General features: G+C 58.2%; 1 protein-coding gene across 15 annotated transcripts in view; it reads left to right on the forward strand.

Moving 5' to 3' along the window:
- MAST3 (microtubule associated serine/threonine kinase 3) overlaps positions 1-16,635 on the forward strand; it is a 50,221-nt gene that overhangs the window by 16,264 nt on the left and 17,322 nt on the right. For 2 of the 15 annotated variants that reach the window (XM_070373302.1, XM_070373312.1), the window contains 12 exons: positions 10,288-10,376; positions 10,462-10,534; positions 10,724-10,744; positions 11,248-11,326; positions 11,779-11,939; positions 12,123-12,198; positions 12,504-12,713; positions 12,822-12,923; positions 13,205-13,337; positions 14,846-14,913; positions 15,323-15,408; positions 16,180-16,388. In XM_070373302.1, coding sequence (XP_070229403.1) covers positions 10,288-10,376; positions 10,462-10,534; positions 10,724-10,744; positions 11,248-11,326; positions 11,779-11,939; positions 12,123-12,198; positions 12,504-12,713; positions 12,822-12,923; positions 13,205-13,337; positions 14,846-14,913; positions 15,323-15,408; positions 16,180-16,388 — 1,307 coding nt within the window. Of the gene's footprint in view, positions 1-1,439; positions 1,618-1,892; positions 1,983-7,717; positions 8,016-9,126; positions 9,349-10,287; positions 10,377-10,461; positions 10,535-10,723; positions 10,745-11,247; positions 11,327-11,778; positions 11,940-12,122; positions 12,199-12,503; positions 12,714-12,821; positions 12,924-13,204; positions 13,338-14,845; positions 14,914-15,322; positions 15,409-16,179; positions 16,389-16,635 lie in introns of those variants that run through there. The other 13 variants (XM_070373303.1, XM_070373306.1, XM_005897896.3 and 10 more) reach the window with 13 other exon arrangements.

Consider the following 16,635-nt stretch of genomic DNA (forward strand, 5'->3'; position numbering starts at 1 on the left):
TATAGCACTGTGTGTGTGTGTGTGTGTGTGTGTGTGTGTGCTCTCTCAGTCATGTCTGATTCTTTGAAACCCCATGGACTGTAGCCTCCCAGCTTCCTCTGTCCATGGGATTTTTCAGGCAAGAATACTGGAGCAGGTTGCCATTTCCTACTCCAGGCTATCTTCCTGACCCAGCGATTGAACCCGTTGTCTCTTGGTCTCTTGTATTGGCAGGCAGATACTTTACCACTGTGCCACCTGGGAAGTGATGTTATACAGGGGAGAGATTAGAGGCAGACAGAGGGGGCTGGGGGGTGGCTTAGAGGAAGTGACATTTGAGACTAGATATGGAAGAGGAGGGAGAGAGGCCAAGGGAAAGGGTAGGGGGAACCGCATTCCAGGTAGAGAGAACGGCATGGTCGAAGGTCCTGAGATGCAAACCTGCTTAGTATTGGAGAAACAGCATGGAGACAGGAGTGGAGAGAGAGGAAAAGGGGTAGATCCTGGCGGCTGGATGAGAGTTTTAAGTCTGGTGGTGGGGCTGGTGTCAGAGTAGCCCCCAAGTTCAGACCCTCTCTTGTTGGACAGAGGGTAGTGCAGCAGGTGGGGAGGGACCTGCGGGCCCCGGTAGGGGCAGGGAATGGACGCCGCCGGGAAGGCCGGCACTGTCCCCAGCCTTTGCCCAGGCTGGGGGCGGGTGGTGGGCGGTGAATCAGTCCAAACTGCAGAGGGCGAAGTCCGGGACCGCTGCGTAGGACCAGGACAAACACTCCCTGAAGGCGGTCTACTCTTAGCCACCTGCGGTGTGCCTGACTCGTTCTAACCAGGATTTCTAGGGGCCTGCGGCCAAGCACAGACAACCCCAGACTTTCGGGAGTCTGGGCTGGGCAGGACGGAGGCTGGGGCTCGGAGCGCCGGAGGTCCACTTGTATTAGGGAGACTGGTGGGGCTGAATTCGGATATGAATGAGGGCGATGACGGTCCTGGCAGAGGGAATCCAGGGAAGCAAAGGCCCGGAGGCGTAGTCGGGGCCTCCGGTGTTCGGGGAGATGCTGACACCGGCTGTGGGTGGCTAGGGACGTGGGGCTGAGCCCCTGCGGTGGTGGCCAGTGGGAGGATAGGGGCGGGGCACGCTCAATCCCGGGTCCAGAGACGCCCCCCCCCGAGGGCGGGGCTCGGCGAGGGCCGGGTCTCCTCCGGGAAGGGGCGGGGCCAGTTGATGGAGCAATGAAACTGGTTGAGAAGGCAGTGACCGCCTTTCTTTCCGACTGTGCAGCTCAGTGACTCGAAGCCCGGCACCCTCGCCGGCCCTTCCTGGGAGAAGGTGGCACGGGTGCCTCCCGCCTCCCGCAATCCGATCTTTCCTGCTAGGCTGGGCCTGCGCGTAGGTGCAGGGCTCGGAGCCCCGCCCCTGGGCGGAGAGAACCCGCCCTCCCCGCCCCCCGCAGCCCAGCCCCCACTCCGCGTCCGCCTCGCCTGCTAGGCGTGCTGTCCTGGCGTCCTGTGTCTGTCCGTCCGATTGCGACACGATCAGGGCGGCCACGAAGGGGGCGTCAGTACTCGGTCGCGGTCGCATAGACGCGGCCTCGGCATGAAGTCCCGCAGGGACAAGCTGCACATCCCGGCGCTGACCCTCGAGTGAGTGCTTGACCCTGGAAGGGAGAGGGAGGGGAAGAGGGACAGGGTGACAACCACTCTTCCTCCGCGTCTCTGTTCAAGTCGCCCCGAATCGCACCACCGCCTCCGGGGAGCCCTCCCGGCTCATCGATCTGGCCCTGCCCTCGTGGCCTACGGTAGACCCAGTATCCCCAGCCTCAGGCCCCTTCTCCCTAAGGGAACCACGCCCTGGTCCGTCTCCAGCCACACGCAGGGGCTGTTGGCAGGTTCACCGTCCCCGGCCTCTTTCTTTGCAGTCTGTCTCCAAGCAGCCAGAGCCCGTCCTTGCTGAGTCCCAGCAGCCCCTGCAGCCCCTGCAGCCCCTCGCTGGGCCTGCACCCCTGGAGGTAAGTGACCGTGCACGCGGGCGGGGCACGGACATTGCCCTGGCACCCCAGAGACTTGGAAGCCGCCCAGATCCAGCTCCCTCCCCCAAGGTACTGTGGGCTGGTGACTTGGACTCTCTGGGCCTCAGTTTACCCCTCCATAAAATGACACTGTGATCCACACTAGGACCATGATGGGAAAATTCCATATTCACTCAGAGCCAGCGGGTCCCCCTTCTGGCAGATGGCCAGGAGGAGGCCAGAACTTGAACTGTTGCCCAAGGACTTCCTTGAGACAGGTGCTGGGTTCCCAGCCTGTTCAGGGCCTTGATGAATTGGCCTGGCCTCCTGGGCTGTGACCCAGCTGAAGCTGGCCTGAAAACTCCTCCCTCTAAATGTACACACACACACATACACACACTCACTCACTCACTCACTCACTCACCCCTAAGGCTGAGAGTCCACCTTTGGAGCCCTGGCACCGAACTTAACCAGGCAGAGTAGTGTAGGGAGAAAAGAACCAGCTTGACTGAGCACCAGCTCTCTACCAAATGCCTTCTTTTCCCCTCCACAACCTTGGGAGAGAAGCGCCCTTTCTGATCCCATTTCCGAGCAGAGGAAACTGAGGTTCAGAGAGGAGACATCAGTTCTCCTGGTTCAGTATGTCTGGGGGCTAAGTGTCTGGACCAGCTTTGCCATCAGAGTCTGTTAAGGGTTTGAACTACCCTCTGTAACTGGCATCACCGACTCAATGGACGTGAGTTTGAGTGAACTCCGGGAGTTGGTGATGGACAGAGAGGCCTGGCGTGCTGCGATTCATGGGGTCACAAAGAGTCGGACACGACTGAGCGACTGAACTGACTGAACTGACTGTAACTGGAGAAGTGGGTGTCTCAGGCTCTTGCCCCTGTACAGGAAAGAACATCAAGGTTATAATGGGCTCCTCGCACAGCGTGGGCAAAATTTAGGGAGGTGACAGAGGTATAGGTGAGTGATGTCTAGAATTTGATGGCCTATCGACTATTTACACATTAGTATGAATGGGCTGCTCGGACTCTTTCCCTGGGCCTTTAATGGAGAGAAGAGAGAGCACCTTGGAGCCCACACAAGGTGCTGGGCACCTACTGTGTGCCAGGTGCTAAGGGCATATCTGTGAACCAGAGGTGCATAGTTTCTTCCTCTTGGGGCTCTCAGTCAGTTCTTAGGCATCAGGCAATGAACAAGGGGATGAGCTAACAAGACGCATTCAGGGGGAGACCTCTGAATATGGTGTCTGAGCCAAGGCCTGAGCAGAGCTAGGGGAAGGAGGGCGCCAAACAGAGCGATGTGAACATGCAGAGGTCCTGAGGCAGGACCAAGACTTTTTGTTTTATTATTTATTTATGGCCACGCTCCCCGCACTATGTGGGATCTTAGTTCCCCAACCAGGGATCTAACCCACACGCCCTGCAGTAGAAGCACACAGTCATAGCAACTAGACCACTAGGGAAGTCTCAGGACCAAGATGTTAAAGCCTCTGTGGCCACCTTGGGGAGAGAAAGGTTGGCTGGGGACAGGAGATAGGAATGGAGGTGACAGAGGCAGAAAAGTGGCTAGGGCAACATCCAGGTAGGAGATGGTGTGGTCTGGACCAGGCTGGGGTGCCTCAGTGGAAGGCAGAGATGGTGTCGCCCCCTGTTTAGCAGAGGAGGCGATTACAGCTTAGGACCTCTGAGTGTGTTGTCCAGGGGCACCTTGGGAGAGAATATCAGGCCAGATCTGACTCTTGAGTCTTTGGCCTCAACCCCAGGTGAGGACCGGATGAGGGGAGGGACCTGTGGAAAGCAGATAAGCCAGTTTTACCAGGAGGAAATGGAGGCAGAGAGCTTGGGGCCCAAGCTCAGTCCGCCGGTCCCCTTTCTCGCCACCGGGGGGCAGCAGAGCCGCATTGCCTTGGGCCAGGCAAAGAACTGGGTCCTGGTCTCCTCTGCTCTGAGCACTTTAGGAATACGCCCACTCTTATCCCCTCAGCCTCCAAAGCCCTGTGGGTCCAGCCCACGGTGTGCCAGTAACTGTGTAAATAGGATAGTGTTAGGTGGACACAGTGATGCACCCCGCCACCCCTGCCCATCCATCTCTCTCCGGAGCTCACCTGACTACTCATGTGGCTTCCTGGACTGCCATAGTATAAGCTGGTCCAGCCTCAGGGCCTTTGCATTTGCTGCCCACCCTCTGCTTAGAGCTCCATTTTCTCTATTTACTCTTTTATTCATCTGTCAAGTCTCCGTCAAGCTCTCAGATAGGAAGCCTTTCCTTACCAACCCTCCCCGCCCCTGCCCCCCCATAAGGGCCCCAAGCCCCACTTACATTCATGTTGTACATCCTGACCCCCCCCATGAGTGTGTGATGCGGCGGGCCTTAGTTACAGCACTCAGGCTCCTGGTTGACGCATGCGGGATCTTTCATTGCAGTGCACAGGTTTCTCTCTAGCTGTGGTACTCGGGCTCAGGATGTAAGCTCAGTAGTTGGGGCGGGGTCAGTTGCCCCACAACATGTGGGATCCCAGTTCCCCAACCAGGGATTGAACCCGTGTCCCCTACATTAGATGGCAGATTCTCAACCACTGGACCACCAGGGAAGTCCCTCTATGTTTTCTTGTGTGATTATTGGGTTGTTTTTTTTCACCCAAAGGTTTGGGAGTCCCTTGAGGGCCTGACTTCATCTGTCCTGGTCATCCTATAGCCTCAGGCACAGCCTGGTAGACAGCAGGTGCTCAGTTAATGCTTGGGGCACAAATAGGAAGCGGCTGGGAGGGCCCCACCTGTGTTGGGGTGCAGGGAGCAGATTGAAGAGAAGGTCTTGAGTTGGGTCCATATGGCCAAGGGGACAACAAAGAGGCTGTTCCAAGCAGGAACAGCGTTGTCAGAGGAGGGTTCCCTCTGGCCTTAGATACCAAGGACAGGAAGATTTTGGATTTTCTACTGAGGGTACTGGGAACCCCACAAGGTATGGAGCTTGGAGGGGTGTGGACAGCTCATGGGCAGGTGGAAGGGGCTGTGATCGTCCGACCGATGTGGGGTCAGGAATGGGGGTCTGTATGTCCACCAAGGGCTTTCCTGTTTACACAGTTACTGGCACAGGCAGAGAGAGGCAACTCCCTAGACAGAAAGCTAGGATCTGAGCTCTAGGAAAGGGATTAACCCAGGAGTGCAGATTTGCTGTAAAATGAGGAGCCATGGAGGGTGTGTGAGCAGGGGAGGACCTTGATCTGGTGGGCAGTGGGCTGGTGCTGGAGATTACTGGCTCAGCCAGCCTTTCACGGGAGGTCTTTGCCATGGCCATGGGTCCCCTGGATTGCCAGCTGTGGCCTGGTCTGCAGAGGAGGAAACTGAGGCCAGATGGGCGTGGGAGAAGCAGCTGCTGGGGATGCCAGTGCCGTGGGCGTAATGGGAGGCAGGCAGGCGGTGCAGGCTGGGAATGATGGGCAGCTCCTTTCCTAACTGTGTGCAGAAGTGTTCCTGGCACATGTGGTGGTGGTGGTGGGGCGGGGGGGGAGCTTGTGGATACAGCGTGTTAGCATATGGTGCATGAGACTATGACTTCATCCCCACTTGGGTTCCTAGACCTATGGGACCCCGAATTCCTCCCAGGCAGGAGGCTCTGTTTCCTGTACGTGGCTCTGGCTAAATACCTGAGGATCCTGGGTGACCTCTCTTATCCTCATCTCTTCATCCGACCCCCTTAACAGCACCTCTTCTTTAGCCTCAGAATACATCCAGAATTTACCCACTTCATTCTATGGCCCCACCCTGGTCCAACCCTCAGTATCCCCCTCCCAGGCCCTGTTACAGCTCCTCACTAGCCTCCTGCCACCTTCCACTCTTGCCCCAACAGCTCCTGTTCCCCATGGCAGACATGAGGGAGGCTATTTTACAATAGTCCGGATCACACCCTTCCTCTGCACACACATCCTCCATGGCTCCCTATTGCCCCTGCAGTAAAACTGCCATCCTCCCTGCAGCCCACAAGGCCTGTATGGAGAGTCTTGCTGGTGTCTTCCTGTCAGCCCTGCCTCAGGGCCTTTGCATGAGCTGTGCTCTCTGCCTGAGATGCTTTTTCTCCATGGCTGGCCCCTCTGCCTTCTCAGTGTGTGGCTGGCTGCAGTGTCACTTCAGAGAGGCTAAAGTTGTCTTTTGCCAGTGTTGCCCCTGTTCTTTGCCTTCCTTGACTTCAGAAATTAACTGGTTCACGTAAGTGTTTCATGTCTCCTCTCTGCCTCCTGAGTCCCCAGACTGGGGACCCTGGCTGCAGGGATTATTTGTGTCCTGCATCCCCCGTGTCCAGTACAAAGGGTGTATTTTTTTTGAGTGAACGAGTGGCTAGGTATGTGTTGTTTGAGCCTCAGTCTGGAGGGCCTGGGGAGACACTCAGCAATATCTGGGCCACCTGAAGGTGACACCGGGCTTAGAGGGAGCAAGGTGGGGATTCTGAGAGAGACTTGAGAAGCAAAATCAGTGGCACGATGGATGCACAGGGTTAGGGCTATAGGGCTATGTACCAGGCAGCAACGCCCTCTGTATGCCTTGGTTTTCTCAGATGTGGGGTCAGGCTCCAGGTCAGTCCTGCCTGGGGTAGTTCCCAAAGTGTTGTATGGCCTGTGGAGGGTTCACCTTCAGGGTGACACTGTCCCTGATTTCCGGGGGGGCTGTCATGAAAGGAGGAAGCATTAACTCACAGTCTGCTGTGTGACACATTATGTAATGAAGGTGATCTGTGCCCCAGCTCTGTACCAGGCACTTTCTGTGCCTCTGATTTCGTTGTTATTCAGTCGCTAAGTCCTACCCGACTCTTTGGGACCTCATGGACTGTAGTCCACCAGGCTCCTCTGTCCTCCACTGTCTCCCAGAGTTTGCTCAAATTCATGTCCAATTGAGTTGGTGATGGTATCTTCGGCCGCCCCCTTCTCCTTTGGCTTTCAGTCTTTCCCAGCATCAGGGTCTTTTCCAATGAGTCAGCTCTTTTATTGCATTTTCACAAACAGACATGTGTAGATGGGGAAACAGGCCTGGAAGTTTACCTAATGCTAACATTGATCAAATGTTTACCAAGCACTCTTGGAGACACAGAGTAATCTTCGTGTCAGCCCCATATTCCTCCCATTTTACAGTTGAGAATACTGAGGCTTGAGAAGTTAAATCAGGTGTCTGATTCCTGATAGTAGCCAGGCTGATGGCCTTTCCTGTCATACAGACAAGAAGAGGATATCAGGTGCTCTACTCAGTTTGCTAAACACGTCCACTATTGGAAGATGCTGGGACAAAGAATCCCAAGCCAGGGGAAGACAGAGCTGGACAGACACAAGAGAAGTCTTCCTGGACGAGGGGGACACTGGATTTTGCCAGACAGGAAAGGCATTCCAAGGAGTAAAGCTAGCGTGGGCGTGGTAGCATGAGCTGAACCTGGCCACTGGATGGGTCTGAGTGCCACACTCCCTCCCGAAGGGCTTAATGCCTAGGGAATGGGTAGAGGGAGAAGCTGTCGTATTTACATTTTGCTGGAAGAGAGCCAAGTTCCAAGGCCCTGCATCCAGGTACCGCCAACGCCCCGCCCCTGCCGCCTGCAACCCTGGCAATGTCCCGCCCCTCCGCCCGCGGCCCTGGCAACGTCCCGCCCCTCCGCCCGCGGCCATGGCAACACCACGCCCACTCGCCAGCACGCGAGTCCGCCGGCCTGGCTTCCGAGTCGCTCACCCCTCCCAGCCAGGCCAGGCCCCGCCCCCGCGCGGTCCTGGGCGGGGTTCCCGGCCTCGCTCCCGGGCGCGCGCTTCCTCCTCTCCCTATACCCCCAGCCCCGCGGCGCGCCCCCGCCCCTCACCGTGGGGCTCCGGGAGCAGATTCCACGGTGAAGGTTCGCGCCCCGCCGCCGCTGGTTGCGCCCCCGTGCCTCTCGGGCCTCTAGCGGCGGCGGCGGCACAAAGGGAAGCAGCATGTCCGACCCCAGCTACTGGACGGCGGTGGCGGCGCCCGGCCACCGGAGCCGCCTGGCCAAGGGCGCGTTGCTGCAGCGCTCCAAGAGGTAGGGGGCTTCGCGCGGACCTACCGAGTGGCGCGGCGGCCGATCGAGCAGACACGAGTTGCTGAAAGTGCGTCTCGGCAGCGTGGCGAGGGCCACAGTGTGCGGCGGTGGGGGGAAGTGGGAGGATGCTTTGGGATCTAGGTATCCCCTGGGGTCCCAGGTACCCTCCTGTTACCGCTCCTTACCCAGACTGGAGTGTCTGTCCGCCAGGGTCAGCTCAGGTGGTGACAGAGGCTGTAGGGATTTGGGACTGAATCAGGATTCGAACCTAGGTCAGTCCTCTGGCCAGACCTGGGGAGGAGCTTCTTGGAAAAACTGAGACTCTTTGGTCCTTGGGGCCCAGTCAGCGGAAATGTTGGTTCAGAAGTAAACATTTGCTGCAGGAGGCTGGTGTGCATGTCGGTTATCAGGCGGGGGTGAAAAATCACTTCGTTCTATACAGAGCAAAGTGGAGTCTCAGTTTCTCCTTCTGAAAAGCAGAGAAGCTAAGTGAGGGCTGTGAGCCCTGCTGGACCTATGTGGAAATTCCAGCTCAGCCAATGTCAGGATATGTGACCTCAGGCAGTTCCTTAACCTCTCTGTGCTTAAGTGTCTCACCAGTGCTTGGTCTAGGCATTCCCAGAGGGAACACAGGCAAAGGCTGAGTAATGGGACCAGCAGCTGAAGGACCTTGAATGCCTAGTTTAGGATTCAGGCTCTTCTTCCAGAACCCGGGGAGCCGCAGAAGGCTCATGGGCCCCTCAGGGATCAGGTGCCAGAAACTGACCTCAGGCCCCTCTTTTCTAACATACTTCTCACTCTCTGTTGAACCACAAGGGTGATTCTTGAAAAACTAGGCAGCTTCTTGGGGTCCTGCGCCTTCTCCAGGAATGGCTGAGCAAATAGTTGGGGCTCAATAGATGCTCAGGAATTGAACAGAGGATGCCCAGATCCCCTTTGAGAGCTCAGATGTAGCTGTTTTTGAGAAGGCCCTGCCTGAGAGCAAGAGGGAGGAGGCCAAGTGTTTTCCCCAAATGCTGTTGGAAGTGAAAAACGATGCGTCGGAATGAAGAGTCCGGTGAGGGGTTGGAAGAGGATGTGGGCTGTGAGTGTGTGTGTGTGTTGGGGTGGGGGGTTGACAGGAAGTTTTGCAGGAACCTGTGGGTTTCACTTTTGCTTCTGCGCCTCAGACTAGAGGACAATCTCTGTGGCTGGTGACATCTGTGGCCTCAGTTTTCCAGGCTGGGAAATGGGTGTAGCCTGTCTCTCCCTCCTCTGGGCTTATTGGTATTGGTGAATGCTGGTGATTTCTCTGGCGAGTCATTGTCTTCTCTCCCACCATGCACCAAACCCTGTGAGTAATGGATACGTACCCGCCACACTTCACCCTGTGCCCCGCCCAAAGCTGAGAACTGTGTATGCACCTTGCAAGGTGTACAGATGGGGAAACTGAGGCTCAGGGGGGCAGCGGCAAGTACAGCAGTGGGTAGGCGGAACCCCTCCTCCCTATGCATTGAGTCTCCTGAGCGGGTTGCTGACCTCGCCTTCCTCGGCCTGCATTGTGCCTCTGCCTGGAACACTGTTCCTGGCCCCGCGAGGCCCCAGCGTTTCATCTCTCCCTCTCTACGCAGTTCTGCCGAGGCCGGGCTGCGTTGGCAGCTCTGGCTGCGTGGGCTGATGCACTTGTCGGGCGAGCAGAGCCGTTGCCAGGCGACTGCCAGGGTTGGGGGGGGGAACCATGTTGCTCGCAACTTCCCTATGCCAGGGCGGGGGCTGGGGCCAGGGCCCAGGTGGGAGAAACTGGGCCAGGGATCTGGTGGCCAGGAAGGAGCTGGGATGAAGGGAGGAAAGCACGTGGGCCAAAGTTTGGCAGAACAAGATGCAACTGTGCATGATGCCGGCTTTAGGGTTTCCAAGGGTCACATTGACGTTTTAGGGGGGTCTCAGGGGAGGGGATTGGCCAGGAGATTGGAGCAGTGGTCCTGGGAAGAGATGCTTAATATGGAGTAGGGGATCTGCCTTAACCCCTCTGTGGGTTCCAGGGTCCTCTTCACCCTCTGTCTTGTCTGCCAGTGTTCCTGGCAAGGCTCTGGGAGTGGGACTGTGAACACAGAAGCTGGAGAAGCAGGGCCAGGGGCTCCCAGGCTGAACTCAGGGCCATGGGGGAGTCCACCTGGGGAGCAGAGAGGGCACAGTCATGTCCCTGAAGCTGCCGCCCATGGGCTCCCGGTTGGGCATGTGGTTCTCTGAGCCAGGAGGTCCAGGTCTGACCTTATCCCCCCTCCCCCAATAGCTGCCGCAGCGGGAACCGCAAGAGCCTGGTGGTAGGAACACCCTCGCCCACCCTTTCCCGGCCCCTGTCGCCACTGTCCATCCCAACAGGTGAGTGCGGGACGGGGCAAGCGGGGTGGAGTGGAGGTGTCCTGTCTCCACTCCCGCTGACTCAGTTTCCCCACCTCCTCCTCAGCAGGCAGCAGCCCCCTAGATAGTCCTCGGAATTTCTCAGCTGCCTCTGCCATCAACTTCCCTTTCGCACGGAGGTGAGTGGTTGCCAGTTTTGGGGGATGGTGGCTGATACCATGGGCAAGGGGCCAGGCAGGGGCCTGCTCTTGGTGGCTGGACCTGCCTCCTCATCAGCCTTTTTTCCCCCTCCCCTGGCCTCTGCCCTGCGGTGGTCCCCCCTCTGGCTCCCGCCCCTGGCAAACGCATGCATGCACGACCTCTTACAGCCACATCACACGCACAGACAGGTAATTTCTAGGAGCCCTTGGGGAGGGGGTGGGGGTGGGGGTGGCATGGCCTGGTCCAGGAATCTCACTCCCTGAAAGTTATTAATTCACCTAACAAGAGCTGGTGGAGGAGCTGTTGTGTGCCAGGTGTTTAAATGCCGCTTATTCATTCAACATTTATTGCGTTCCCGTTGGGTGCCGTGCCCTCCGCTGGGGGGCTGAGGAATGGGAGGCTGGACTTTGGCCCTCAGGGCATCCTCAGGCTGGTGGGAGTGGCCAGCATGTACCCTAGCAGCTGTAACTCAGAGAGCAGCTTTGATGGCAGCTGGCATCAGGGAGCACTTCCTGGAGGACGCGTCTGGAGAACAAGGAGAAAAACACAGTGGATTCGCTCACCCTGTATTCGTGTTCTTGGCCTTTGCAGAAGATCCTTCCTCCGGCGGGGCCAGCCATAGTTCCTGCCCTTGGTCCCCACAAACCACAGGGGCCATGCTTCCCTTCCAACGTCTCCTTCTCCTCCCCAGGGCCGACGGCAGAAGATGGTCCCTCGCATCACTCCCGTCTTCTGGCTATGGAACCAACACGCCCAGCTCCACTGTCTCGGTACACACAGTCCTACCTTAGCAGGCAGACCAGGGAGTGCCAGGTTGGGGGTGGGGGAGACACATCTTTGTTTTGTTTTGGTTTTTTTAAGGTGTTGAATAGTTGTCTAGTCAGTAAACATCCTGACTTCCCCCCTCTGTGCTCCATTTTGAGCGATGTGGGGGTCCCAGCCTTGGCCCAAAGGGTTCCTGGTCGGGTATACACAGATATCTGCATCCTTGTGTGGTAAGGGAAGGTCTGGTCAGAGGGGGTCTTGGAGTTGCCAAGGAAGCAGCGAGGGCTTCCTGGAGGAAGGGGCATCACAGCTGGAGTTTTGAAGCATGCACAGGAGAGAGGCAGGAGAGGTACCATGTTGACCGATAGACAGCTGGGCCTTGAGAGTTAGGATAATGCTGGGGTCCTGGCTGTGGTGCTGACCGTGAACGCGTGGCCCTGATACCCCCTCCTGCCAGTCGAGCTCATCCTCTCGGGAGCGCCTCCACCAGCTTCCTTTCCAGCCGACGCCGGACGAACTCTGCTTCCTGTCCAAGCATTTCCGCAGCTCAGACAGTGTGGCTGATGAGGAGGGCGGCCACCGCTCACCTCGCCTCCGCCCCCGCTCCCGCAGCCTCAGGTGGGCCTCCGCCTCTGACCCCAGCCCCAGCCCTTCCCTGGGCGCAGCTCCTCCTCCTCCACCTCCGGTCCTGACCCCACCCAAGCCTGGCCTCTAGCCCTGCGCCCTCAGTCCTGGCTCAGCCACCCTTCCCTGGGCTGTGTTTCGGGTCCCGTGTCTTAAGCCAGTTGTCCCCTCCTTCAGCCCCGGACGCACCACAGGGACCTTCGACAATGAGATCGTGATGATGAATCATGTGTACCGGGAGAGATTCCCCAAGGTGGGCAGCACCTGGTGGCTGGACCAGCCCCAGCTCCGCCCCCTCTGTTGTCCCTCTGTGGTGCGCGCTGCCCTCTTGGTTGTGTCCCTCTCCCCATCTGTGCGTTTCTGTTTTTCCCTGTCACTCTGTCTCACGCTGCACCCCCCGCCCCCTCGGCATCTGTGCACATCACTTCCTCCCCTCCGATCCTTGGACCCCATCGTCACACCTTCTCTCTCTCCTGCCCCCATCTGCACACGTTGCTCCCAGGCCCTGTCCAATGACCAGGTCGCCCCATCTCCCCCCCGCCCCCCACTTCTGCCCAGGCCACAGCACAGATGGAGGGCCGTCTGCAGGAGTTCCTGGCCGCCTTCTCACCCGGCGCCCGGCTGGCACTGGCTGACGGCGTCCTGGGTTTCATCCACCACCAAATCATCGAGCTGGCCCGCGACTGCCTGGCCAAGTCTGGAGAGGCGCTTGTCACCTCCCGCTACTTCCTGGAGATGCAGGAGAAGCTGGAGCGGCTGCTGCAGGATGTGCGTGGGGGTGGGACGGGGGGGAGTGGATACAGGGTTTGGGGTCCCCAGACAGGGCAGGGCAGGACCAGGGGCTGGTGTATGATGCTACCATCCATCTGCTCCCAGGCCCACGAGCGCTCAGACAGTGAGGAAGTTGGCTTCATTGTCCAGCTCGTCCGGAAGCTGCTGATCATCATTTCACGGCCAGCGAGGCTCCTCGAGTGTCTGGTGAGTGTCTTGGCATGTGGCCGGGTGCAAGGCTCAGACCAGGCCCTCAGCAGTCCTGCAGAGGTTAAAAAGAGACAGTCCCCATCGTGTAGGGCTTTGTCAGGAACACTGGGGGCCACCAGACTCGGGCGGGCTTCCCAGAAGAGGGACCAGGAGCTAGGATCCCAGGGACAAGTCAGAGCCACCGGTAAAATGCTTCAGACAGAGGTCAGTGGGGGGAGGTGTGCAAAGGCCTGAAGGTGGGACCAGGCCTTGACTGACCAATCCCTCTGCATCCCCAGGAGTTTGACCCCGAGGAGTTTTACCACCTGCTGGAGGCTGCTGAGGGCCAGGCCCGAGAGGGCCAGGGCATCAAGACTGACTTGCCACAGTACATCATTGGGCAACTGGGCCTGGCTAAGGATCCGCTCCAGGGTGAGCTGGAGTGGGGGCAGGGCCAAAAGAGGAAACTGGGGTGAGAATGCGGACGGGCCAGGGTTCCAGCCTATGCCCGTGTGGCTGCAGCATGCGCCATACTGTCCTTCCCCTCTGTCTGGCCCTGTCCTCAGCCACCTGCAGGGCACATTTTGGGTAAGGTGCCCAGGATTCCAGGGTAAGGTGGCCACAAGTTGGACCCCCTGACCTGCCAGCTGCCTTGGAGCCTCAGCTTTCTCAATGCTAAATCGAGTTGGGCCAGAGTGCCAGGGAACCACTGTGAGCAGTGGCATTCACTTGAATTCCAAAGCACTTTCCCAGTTTCTTCTGACTGTGGCCTGGGAAGTGGGACACGGAGTCAGACAGGGCAATCCATGGGCACAACTGAAACAGCCAGGAACCTCCCCCAAACAGTCAGGACAGGGAAAAAGACATGGTGCTGGGGGAAGCATTGAACTTGAACCTGGCCTGGTCTCGGGGTGGTCAGGGGAGCTCTGGGGAAAGATTGTATTCAAACTGGGGCCTGGAGGATGGAGAAGCGACCGGGTGCGGATCTAGGGGAGAGAGGAAGTGAACCAGGCAGGGGAACCGTGAAGGCAGAGGTTGCGAGACAGGCAAGTGTCTGGCCTTTTGGAAGAGCCGTGAGGAAGGGGTGTGGCTGAGGAAGGGGCGACGGGGTCAGCAGGACCCAGCCGCAGTGGCTGGCACCCACGGGGACCAGGCTGCCACTGTCCCATTTGAAGTTGCAGAGACTGAGGCTCTATGCTGTTCAGCTGGATTCAGGTCCAGGCGTGCCCAAGGCCGGACCACGCTCAGACTAGCTGTCTGGCCGAGACTGTGCTCTGCCAGCGGGGCTGTGGCCGGGGTGGGGCCCCAGTGACGGAGGAAACGGGAAGTGGCCAGGCAGACAGGTGGCAGCTGAGGCTGAGTGCAGATCACCCGCCCAGTGCCGCAGGGGGCCCTCTGAGAGCATGAGGGGCTGCATCAGACCCTGGGCCTCGCTCACCCGAGGCTGTGCTGCCCCGTCTCAGCCTTGCTCTGTGACCATGAGACACTGTCTTCATGGTCACCGTCACCATTGATGTTCACCAGCTGCTGACTCTCACTCAAGACTGCCCCTGCTAAACCCCAGCTGAGGCTGGAGACTAAGGGGGCTCCCCCGGGCCCTGCCCCGAGCTGAGGAGCGTATCAGCCACCACCTAGAGGGCCTGCGTCACAGCGGGTTTTCACGGCCCCGAAGCATGGAGCCAGGATTCAAGATAGCCAGAGCAATCAGAACCTGGGCTTCCCACTGGCCCGTCTAGAAGGTTCCTCAGTCGTTGCTCAGTCCAGCCTCCTGGATTTGACTGAAACCTGGACGCAGTAGGGACTCAACAACAGGATCCTGGGAGCTGGTCAGGGGAGGCACTGTCTCCCCATTCCAAGATGAGCCCTGGAGGCCTCAGGAAGTCTCTGGTGGAGGGGCCGCACTCAGAAACCCCATCTGAGGCTCCTCCCACATTTTACAGAGATGGTGCCTCTGAGTCACCTCGATGACAATGGAGGACAGCCACCAGCACCAGAGGAGTCCCCTGAGGTAAGACAGCATGGAGCTTTAGAGCCCCCACGTGTCTTGTTCTTTTGATGGTAGACCAGGTGGCCCTGAGAGGGGCTAGGTTTGCCAGTTGCTGAGGGTTTGTATGTAGTAGGTGCTTAATGAATGCCTGTGACTTTGGGAGAAGGTGGGGGCAGGTGAGATTGCCCTGCTGGGAAGGTTGGGCAGGGCAGGGTTGGAGGGGGCACTGGAAAGTGGGATTTTGCAGGCTGTGTAGGAGTTTCCTGGTAGGAGGGCATGCATGGCTTCAGCTAAAATCTCAAACTTGGAGGGTGAGTTTGAGAAGTATGTACAGAAGAAGTAGCATTAGGTGCCAGCTGGGACTTGAGGGCAGGAAGAACACAGCGTGCTCTGAGCTGGGGCAGGACCCTGACCCCTGTTGCCCCACCAGAGTCGTGCCCTGGTCGGTCCTTCACGGAGGAAGCCATGTGAGAGTGACTTCGAGACTATCAAACTCATTAGCAATGGGGCCTATGGGTGAGTCCTTGGGTTCCCCGTAGACCCATTTCTCAGATGCCCTTGGGGATGACTGACGCCCACACAGCCCCTGAGTATGTAGACAGAGAAATAGACCTGCAGAGGGAAGTAAAGGCACAGCCCAGCAGGGACATGGCTTGGAAGGGTTCATCCATGATCTCGGTCCTTACTCGCCCCGAGTGTAGGGTTCTAGGAGTTTGGGGGCTGAGCAAGCGATGGCAGTAGTGCGAGCATTATTTAAATGCCACTTTGACAGATTTGCTTTGGCAGAGGTGGTAGGGGGGAATCCCTCATAGCATAAGACTGTCGTGTGGGGGAGGGCGGAGGGGGAAATTACAGAGGGGGCTTATGCATCCAGGCTAAAGTGTTAGCAACGCGGTGGGGAGTTGCTGAGTCAGAGAGCTCCATCAGGCGGAAGCAGCTTGGGGTTTTCATAGCCCCAGCATTTACCTTATCTGAGGGTATGCAAAACCAACAGGCTCTAAATGGCTAAAAATCTGCTTATTTGAGTTGTAATGGACACAATTTGAGTTTGTGCCAGTGAGGCTTCTGAACTAACGGGTCTCAGTCAGCTGTGAAGAAATAAACAACCTAGGAGCTGTCTTTGACTCTTCATATGACACCAGGGAGTGTGGCTTAAACCCTCGGAGAGGCTGCCTGGGTGGAGGGCACAGGCCAAGGCATGGCGTGTGGGCTTCTGGACCCAGGTCAGGTCCCGGTGCCTGCCGGGGCTTCAGCAGGCCCCCCACCCCCGCTGCAACCCCACCCCAGGGCCGTCTACCTGGTGCGGCACCGGGAAACGAGGCAGCGTTTTGCCATCAAGAAGATCAACAAGCAGAACCTGATGCTGCGCAACCAGATCCAGCAGGTCTTCGTGGAGCGTGACATCCTCACCTTCGCCGAGAACCCGTTCGTGGTCAGCATGTTCTGCTCGTTCGAGACCCGGCGCCACTTGTGCATGGTCATGGAGTATGTGGAAGGTGTGGTCACAAGGGCTTGCCTGCCTCCAGCAATGGGGAGCTCACCCCTTATCCAGGAGACAGTCTCTTCTTTGACCCAGCTAGAGTCTGCTCTGTCCTCCATGGGGTCCCAGCCTGCCTTGGTGAGAGGAAGGGCTCAGTCTGCAGTGGGGGACCCAGCAGTGGGGTTGGAGATGGGGAAGCCCAAAGACGAGTGTGAAGGCAGAAGCCTAGGGGATAGGGTAGGGGTAGGATGGACAGCCTAGGC

Source organism: Bos mutus, chromosome 7 (assembly GCF_027580195.1).
Source record: "Bos mutus isolate GX-2022 chromosome 7, NWIPB_WYAK_1.1, whole genome shotgun sequence".
Classification (NCBI taxonomy): Eukaryota; Metazoa; Chordata; class Mammalia; order Artiodactyla; family Bovidae; genus Bos; species Bos mutus.